This window comes from Varroa destructor, unplaced genomic scaffold (genome assembly GCF_002443255.2).
Source record: "Varroa destructor unplaced genomic scaffold, Vdes_3.0 BEIS01000007.1, whole genome shotgun sequence".
Classification (NCBI taxonomy): Eukaryota; Metazoa; Arthropoda; class Arachnida; order Mesostigmata; family Varroidae; genus Varroa; species Varroa destructor.
The window spans coordinates 19,323,284-19,332,455 of record NW_019211460.1 but is presented as its reverse complement, the minus strand read 5'-3'; the positions used below and the strand labels follow the sequence as shown (position 1 = coordinate 19,332,455).

General features: G+C 37.4%; 2 protein-coding genes across 9 annotated transcripts in view; one reads left to right on the top strand and one right to left on the bottom strand.

Moving 5' to 3' along the window:
• LOC111253618 (uncharacterized) overlaps positions 1–3,210 on the top strand; it is a 5,246-nt gene extending 2,036 nt beyond the window's left edge. Inside the window, exons 2-6 of one of the 2 annotated variants that reach the window (XM_022813305.2) lie at positions 494–630; positions 1,049–1,161; positions 1,523–1,558; positions 2,081–2,319; positions 2,686–3,210. In XM_022813305.2, coding sequence (XP_022669040.1) covers positions 1,066–1,161; positions 1,523–1,558; positions 2,081–2,319; positions 2,686–2,758 — 444 coding nt within the window. In that variant the 5' untranslated portion in view covers positions 494–630; positions 1,049–1,065 and the 3' untranslated portion in view covers positions 2,759–3,210. The remainder of the gene's footprint in view (positions 1–493; positions 631–1,048; positions 1,162–1,522; positions 1,559–2,080; positions 2,320–2,685) is intronic. The other variant, XM_022813304.2, reaches the window with a different exon arrangement.
• Positions 3,211–5,936: 2,726 nt separating this feature from the next.
• Positions 5,937–9,153, bottom strand: LOC111253616 (ankyrin repeat and BTB/POZ domain-containing protein 1-like). Of its 7 annotated transcripts, none has more exons than XM_022813298.2 (2): positions 8,997–9,153; positions 5,937–8,010 (listed from the first exon to the last, which is right to left on the bottom strand). In XM_022813298.2, exons 1-2 carry the CDS (start codon positions 9,004–9,006, stop codon positions 6,569–6,571), a joined length of 1,452 nt encoding a protein of 483 aa, XP_022669033.1. In that variant the 5' UTR covers positions 9,007–9,153; the 3' UTR covers positions 5,937–6,568. The 7 variants fall into 7 exon arrangements, with proteins under 7 accessions (XP_022669033.1, XP_022669032.1, XP_086831582.1 ...); XM_022813297.2 differs by lacking the exon at positions 8,997–9,153 and adding an exon at positions 8,723–8,990; XM_086975456.1 differs by lacking the exon at positions 8,997–9,153 and adding an exon at positions 8,633–8,734.
• Between the last annotated feature and the right edge of the window lie 19 nt (positions 9,154–9,172).

The window sequence follows — 9,172 nt, the reverse complement described above, 5'->3', positions numbered from 1 at the left end:
TATAAAATATATAATCTTATATTCATGGGTATTCTAAAAACTTAACGTGGATCATTCGTAAATCGACTGCCAGCAACTCGCAAGAATCGCTTGAAATTAAGTGAAACACAGACTAACATACGACCTTATATTGAATATAAGAATAATTTAAGTAAAAAGTACGTTGCAATTCGCAACTTGGTAGACCTTTTCATGTAAGAGACCAGTTGCAAATGAATAGGACCTTTTTAATATTAGATGTTTTTTTATAATAACTATTATGTGTTTTTAATAGTGGCAACAGTATGAAGAATCGGCACATTTGCTTTATCGAAAGACAGTAACAGTGCCATGCCCAAGAGTAACTGGCGACCCTTTACGTCAAGAGGCAAAATTAACGGCTAGCGGCGTGCTACCGCTGTCCAACCGCGACAATGATCTTTTCGAATGGAATAGTCACCTAACAATCCAGGATTTTTGTCACTAACCTTGTCGCTGGCTTGACCATTTCTAGCACTGATCGGCCAACTGAAGGAAATAGCTCGTCGCGTTTACGCTTTACTCCATTTGAGGCCGTGTCGCGACCATGATATTTGCATTGAAGATATACAGTTTCGGTGGAGTTCTGAACGTTGTAATGGGAACTAGTTGGTATGGATTTAAAAAAGACATAGAGAGTAGCTATTGCATATATAGCTAACGCACGTTGGCGTGTAGTATCTCCCAGTTCAATACAATTTGTTATAACGCAGAACAATCGGCTTATATTATTGGAGGGTAGCCATTGAAATCGAAAATAGAAACGAATGTGGTTTTACCGATGGTTTGACCTAGAGGTTAAAAGAAAAAATTTTTTAACATTTAGCAGAAACATATTCCCAGTCGAATTTTCGGCATGGTTCATTGTTGTAGAATTTGTTCGATTTTCTTGTACTTTAGATATAAACGAAAATTTATTTAATAGCATTTTCCTTAATAATTGTACTTCCTGAGTAATATTACTCTTAGATTCGCTTACCTTCTTTGATTCTGTTTTTTTATCGTGTTCTTTTTGTCTGTTTACGTAAAGCTTAAGCGTCTGAGACCATGAGCCACACTTCGAATTTGGTGCTATATAGGCTTTATGGCCAAAGCGTTCCACATCCATCTACTCTGAAGGCAGATTTGATTCTCGATCGATTTGTAAGTATGTGTAAGCGTGTGGTCACGGTTCAAGGTTTGATGCTTGTATTTTCGAAAAATCAAAAATAAAACTTTGTTTAATACCTTTTCATTCAGAAAAAACAATGCCGTGTACATATAATGTATACAGATGACACACCTCAAATTAACCTAGCCGCTACGTAATCTAATTTTTCTTGAAGAGAATTGTCGATTATTAAATTAATCAGGAAAAAACCCAAAAATAATATTCATATAAATTTATTTATCGGCATGCGGATACAAGTTAATCTATGGTTGCATAGATTCCCGTGTGTTAGCTATATGAAATTTATTATCTATATATATTTTTCGATCTAAAAAAGATCATTCTGCCTTGCAGCCAAGGCCTGGTATTGGACGAGGTCGACCTATCGTGGTGAGTTTTGCATTAAAAAAAATATTTGCTGAATTCATAATGGCTGGTAAGGGTATTGTAATATTTATTCATTACTATTATTATAGTCCATGTAAGATTTTTTGCTGCTAAATGTATTAATGTCCTTCTTCAAGGTGTAGATTTGTTTTATACCATCACATAAGCCCGATACCAAGTGAAGCTGATGCAAACCGTACTAGCTGGCTCATATTTTTAACATTGCAAGGCGATACAATATTAAAGTGGGTTAGCTCTATTTAAAAACCTGTTTTCACAACATTAAATTGGGATACTAGTGAATGGGTTTAATTCAGTCCAACGTAAGACGTAACATTCTGTTTTCACGGCTTCTGTTGCCCTTCAAGGACCTAAACCCCAAGGCGTGACTTACTAAAAGAAACTTGGTCAAGCTAGTTTTTCTGGCGCGTGTACATCATATCGAATATCCGCAACCATTATTCACACAGAAGTCCCAACTACAACATATCCTAACCTCCTCGGCTTAATTTTACTTTAATGTAGGTACAAAGCCAACGACTAAATCCAACACGAACTGTACGTCTCACACAAGATAGTGCTGACAGCTGGGATTCATCGCGGTGTAAATCAATTTTGGAGTCAGGGCTGTATTCAAAGGGACCGTGTGACGATACTAATAACGACCGACGGCTCAACAGGCCAAACTTGGGATATCCTAACCAAATATCAAGGCGGATGTACAGTTATCGTGCCGTACCTCTGAGCAACGTCCAATCACCAATGTAAGTCTTTGTCACGTGCACGAACATACAGAACACATACAACAGTGTTTCTGACCGATGATGGTGCAATCTGGGATGCAGCAAATAAAACGTTTGCATGTTACGTGTGTTATTGCAAAGGGGTGGGAGAGAAGCCTTAGAGAAAGACAACGAAGTTTTATTAATTCAGCTTATTGATTTATTGACTCTCGGAAGTAACGGCATAAGTGCAATTTTGTCTGCCGCAAGATTTGGCCGTGCTGACGGAGCAAACGTACTTAAATTTAATAAATACCTAAAAAAAGCATGTGTTCGAAAGTGTACTCGCGCGTAGAACATGTGGGAGACATGAACTTAAGTCTACTCATGCTGCATTTAATTTTTCAGATTGCAAAATTTCGCTGATATACATCTCAAGGACCCTGGAGAGGACGAATACGATGATGATGACAGTAGCTAGAAGCAATTCCTATAACACTGATAAGCAAAATATAATCCTTGTTCATATTTTGCGTCGTCAGACTATGGAAACTGCGTAGAACTCCCAAAATAAGCCTGCTGAACTCAATATAAGACTCGAGGATACACCAGTAGGTAAATCTACTGCGCCTTAATGCCAAACTCTGAGGGGCTGTAATGGACACGAGGCCAGCTTATAAACATGCTGATAAGTAAGGCAAAATCAATGTAATAAAATTAAGGAACAGAATTGGCAGCAGAGTTTAGCGTGAATTAAGCTGAACATGCCGATAAACTGCTGAAAGGCTGGTTTTGAACTGGTTTTGAACGAGGCTGGTTTGAAGGTACTGAACGGGTCAAGAAGGGGTTTTTTTTACTACGTGGCTAGTTATAATACATCGATCGTTTTTAACAGGAGGCAATGCAATAAAATACAGTTTGGCATACGAAAAACGAGATTATCTTCCTTCTTATATAGGTCTTCATATGTTATAATATCCTGATATGGATTCATTTTCATTGATTCAGGAAAGCAATGTATCAAACAAAAGATAGTGAAAAAGAAACAATCTATTGAAGTCTTATACGTGTCACCTAACAAACTTATCTACCTAATGAAATCTTTTTTGGAACATCAGATATTTACATTAACAGTTTTTGGCAAAATATAATCTATATCAACGTACATAATACGTTAATAATCACAGATCTTATTTTTATCATAAATTTCCCCGAAATTAAAATCCCGTCAGCCAATTCGTCAGCAGACGACTACATATTATTCACCGGTGGATTGTGACAAGCGGAGCAAAAACGAGCTAACCTCAAAATCTCGAGTTAAATATGACATCTGGTAACTGTTTTGTTTTTAGTTCATTTATGACGTTACCGTCCACTTTTCTTACTAAGACATTAACCGCGTTAACGGTAAAAACTTAATGAAAGCTGTCAAAGACAGAGAAATAAAGCATATCATCGCAGTTCGGCAAATTTTTTTCATAATATAGCTACCCACGAACCTGATTTTTATCTCAGCAGTTTTATGAAAACTAAATAGCTGCTAAAGAGTAAACCTTTATTTCTATGAAAATAGGTCAAGTTGTTTGACGGTGGGAAAACAATTATTTCTAGCTATATAGCATCATTCAGAAAAATGTTCAAATCGTTTTTATGCACTCAGGCTGGCGAGCAGTTCAGCACGACGTAATTCTTCTAAGAATTCATTTGCGGTTTCTTTTTGTACGAAACGGTCAGATAACTCTAGTGGATTAAAAAAAATACTATTATTATTATATTTTCTTTGATCCATCAAAGCCTATCATCATTCATAGATAATCTCTGCGGGCGCTCTGATAGTATACACTGGACGTGAAAAATTTACATATATGATATTTTAGAAATATACTTGATAAATTTACTAACTGACATTGCATTGGCATTTTTGTATCATGTCCGGCGAAAATATAGATTGTGGGATTCGTTTTGTGAAGCTATATAGAACGCCTCAGAGCAATTTAACTTTACATGATACACGATTAGAAGAAAAAGCAAATAATCATCGGTTACTATAACGGTTATATAATCGGTTGTCAACGGTTATAACCGGTTGCAGATAGAGTACAGCTGTTATCCTGCTGCAAAGATATGCAAACTCCATTCTTGTCATTGTTCTTTTAAGAAAAGGATGTTAAATGAGTACAAAACCCAATAAGTTGGCGTAAAATCTAACTAATTGTAAATATAATTACGTCAAACACTTTTCTAGTTGCTTTTGTTAAACTGAGCTAGGTATTTCAGTCTACGCACAAACTACTCTATTGAGGAGGCTGAAATTTCGTCGTGAATTTATGACATTCGAAATGGATGTTCGTGGTTCTCCCTAGGCTAGTGTATATGGTGTAGGACTACAACTAGTTCTTATCGTGTTCCTGTCGTTATTCATTTGTAATATAATGAAAATGATAAACATTTATGAGTACGATAAGTGTTACTTCATCTCTTTCTACCAAAGGATCGTTGGTTATAAAATTTAACTTTGTCAAACTTTCGGTATTTCAGAAACACGCACTCGCCAGAAATCTGGTAAATTGATTAAATGGATTTTTGAATTTACTCCAGGGAAGTAAATTAAAAAAACAGCTATATAAACCAGATAGGCGTTATTATTATTACCGTTTTGCTCATCCCCTCTCTAAAACTAAGTTGCAGTTCTCAAGTCAGTATGTTGATTTCTGGGCCAATATAATCTTGGGTGTATATGCCATCGATTGTTCATTTTACACAAAAATAGGATTAACAAACTTCTCAGCGGAATCCGCTTCCATGACCCGGAGAGCCGATTAATTTAGCTTCGCATTTAACTGAATAGATATTCGTAGCGGGTTTGTTTTATCTTAAAATGGCAAATGATAAACGGGAGAGACGTTAGGACAAACTTCTGCGCAAGAAGAGGACCTTACTAAGCTGGAGTGATCATAGCGGGTATTTACATTATACAGCCAAATTTATTGAATATCTGGTGCAGCTGTAATTTCAGCTACGGTATCTTCAAAACCTGTGAAAGACTGCTCCGAGAGAAACATATATTCAAAGCGCAGACAACCCACGAAATAAAACTTTTCGAATACATAAATTTCAAGTTATCATTCGACGTGGACTACTTTAAAGGGACAAATCAATGCACAAATGCCTATACATATACCTTTAGTAATGTAACAATTTAAGTCTCAAGTCGCACCTGATTCAAAGCATAGTCGGCACATAAAAACGCAATAGGAATTTCCTAAGTTTTTGTTTGAAAGAACATCAAAGGAGGCACTTTCTCTTTTGAAGTTTTTCTCAGATAAAGCGGAAGTAGTACAGTGCGTTACTGCATTGAATAACTCAACTTAGATAAATTTCATTTGTCAATATTTGGTTTTCGCTCTTCAAAGTTCACCAAATTGTACGTTACAAATATAAAAAAATGAATAGGTTGCGATATAAAGCTGATAATTATTTCCTAAATGCGTCGAAAACCTTATTTATCGCTTATTATCCACCTAAGAATTCTACTGTCAATAAATTTCGAAAAAGAATCGAATTGACTCTAAATCGTTTTTCCCGGCTGCATAGTTTCGCCCATAGCTTTGTCAGATGGTAAATAGGCAAATACCAAAAAATAATAAGCATTCGAAAAATACAGCTGAGAACTGTTAAATAATTTGTATTTATTTGCCTATTAAAGTAGAACTTACAACAAATATCGTCAATATGATCTTTACGCTCCTAAACTAAGAACGCACCTATAAGCCATTGTTGACACACTAAGCCTTATGTTATCCTAATGAACAAAACGTAAAATTGGCTCTTATATATTCTCTTGCTTCCCCTTTAATTGAATTATTCTTATCTCACATATATGTATATGGATGTTTTAATCTGTCTATGGATATATATATATATATATATATATATATATATATATATATATATTTATATCTTGATTCAGCGAACATCCACTCTTGCACACGAAACTATACGATATGTGCCTTGCTCATAGTTAGGCAGATAGAGTATAGCATTACTGTAATTCCCAGTCTTCACTAGAATTACAATGCAATCATCTACGTAACATTGCACATCGAAGCCCATACTGTGGTTCATATAATCTTTGTGATCACATATCGTCAACATGACTAGCCGATATTCGTTTTTGTTGCCCAATAAAATCAAATCAAATAAATACATACCTTAAAAACCATTTATAGGACTTCCGACTACCCTAGTTGTTATATGGTGTTGTTATTGGATCAATGGTTTCTTCAACAGATTAAGCTTCCAAACCTAACTTATAGAGGAAGTCATCTATAAGAAATAGCTTCTGGTTGGCCTCCTCGATCTCAGAAAAGCTTTGCACATTGGCGCTGATATGATATCGAATATCATCAATAATCGCAATCGAATCCGTTTCTTGGCGTCCCTTCACTTCTTTTGCGTCCTCAGTAACTTGCTGTCGAAAGTCTTCATCTAGCAAAAAGTGGTCGAGATTTTGCGCCATAAAGGCAACGCACTGGTCCTCGAGTCGAGCTAGTTGAAATATGCGCGAACACCGGAATAATGATACCGCGTTATCTAAATCGAGATTATCAGCCATGAACGCACCAACGAAACTCTTAAGTCCCGTTAGAAGGAATTTATCGGCAGCCAGTAGGACGTCGAAAGCGTTAGTACCGGTCAGACGGTCTGTGACATCCCGATAAACATACTCATGGATACAGGCAAAGACTTCTGTACTAGCGTTCGTTATGCTCACCAAGGGAATGTTGCCATCGACCATTGCCGTCTCTTTGAAATGGTCCCGTAATAGAGCTGCAAAATACTCCGATCGTTGGCAGTAGAACATTTTATGTGCAAAGAAGTGCACTCCGCCGACGAGAAAACATACATCGGCATAATGTATAGACCGAGTCTTTTTGGAACCAAACGGAAGTTCCACAAGATCCTTTCGAAGATATTCGTCGGCAAGAACCGCAAACGAGTCTGCCAGCTCGGTACAGCCGAGCTCCGGCTCAATAGTAATATGACGTACCATTTTGAGGTACAGTGACCTTTCACACTCGTACTTGTCAAGCTCGTCAAGAAGTTTATCCACAAGATTTGTCATAAGCAGACGTTTTGCTACTTCCTGCATTTCGGTCAATTTATCATCATCAAGTAACATTCGCATTCGCCCCGTATAGATGAACTCTTTTAAACAGAGCATCAACTCGCCCGAATTGAAGTCAACCGTCAGAGTTGTACAGGAGGGATTCTGTGAGAGGACGTCACAAAACCTTGGTACGCGGCTAGCTAGCACGCATTTGTGACACTTTAGTTCCATGCCATCGAGCGCTACCATGGTGATATCGGTAAACTCTGTTGACTCAAAGCATTTACGTAAGAACTCATCGTACGTATGCCGCCGCATGATCCGCGATGTGACCATCTTCGCTGAACGCAATAGATTACGGATGTCGTCAGTAAGAGCGCCGTAAATGCAACGTTCCCCATCGAACGTGTTTGCTTCGCAGCGCGCCCCATTGGCCAGCATATATTGGACGAGCTCCTTGAAGCCGCAGTAGCAAGCGTAATAAAGCGGGGTCGAATCCCATTTGTCGCGAACATTTAATGACATCTCTTTTTTCTCAACCAGATATCGCACCTTCTCGATATCTCCTCGACGGCACGCCTGGAACAATTCATGTAGATCCATTGCTGAGGTGCAAGTACCAGCTAGAAAGAACGCGAACAGACCAATGGGAAACTGGTTGTTACTTGTTCAATGAACATACTAGGGATCACATCGTACACCTATCTAGAGAATCTATCTATCTAATCTAGAGAAATAAGCGAATGGCCACAATACATTGCCTTCTGCAATGCATTCGACAGCTGGTACGTCAATAGTTAGCTCTTATTCAATATATTCTAACTTAACTGCCTCAATAGCGTGCACTCAGACCGTATATTAACATGTACGCGTATTTTGTAAAATTTCTGTGCAGTTCTATTATGGAACGTTTAGATTATCATAATTATATACACTTTAAAATATATTTAAGCGCCCATATCTCTAGAAGTGTAATTTTTGATAACTAGGGCAGCAACCAGATATATTCATAACCTACCTAAAATAAAAAAAAAACTACCTAAAATAAGATATATTTGTATATTCTGAATGTACGAGTATGTACCACTAATTTGAAATAATGACAGGTGTACTCAAGAAATTACTTCTGCGTAGGTCCTAGGAAAGCATGCGTGGCATATAATACTCCAATAAGTCTAGATCAATATACAATCTATACCAAACCAGATTTAAAGTGCTCAGTTAATTTCAGCTAATTTCTTCAACCTGATTCCTTCAACATGGATACACAAGCCACAACACACTTTGTACTGTTTTATGTCAGATATAAAACAACAGATCGACTCTCATACGCACACCTGTACATAATCCACGAAATCGGCGCGGCGAATCCAATTCTCACGGTAATGATCGAATGCACAAAATTAAACGTGCACACTTTATTGCTTGTCTATGAAGTATGGGTAGCTGTGGGCACTCATATCTAAAACTGCTTTGTGCGAAACGATCCAAACAACATCCTTTTAAGCAGAAGACAATTTTCGCGCGCTTGAAATAAATTAGCGGATAATTTCGTTTCTCATATGATCAAAATGTGACAGTTCACCCGTTCAACAGCTGTGTGTTTTACCTGAGAACATGTAGTCTTATATCTGAAGTCGAGTAATCAGCTGGGTTCACGGAGGAAGCAACTTCCGAATGTTTGGACAGTCCGGGATCTGTAAATTGAAACTACGTAGTACTTCATAGTACACCTGGCTAGCCAATCTTCCGCGAACCCTGATAGACTGTTATTTTCGTATTGGC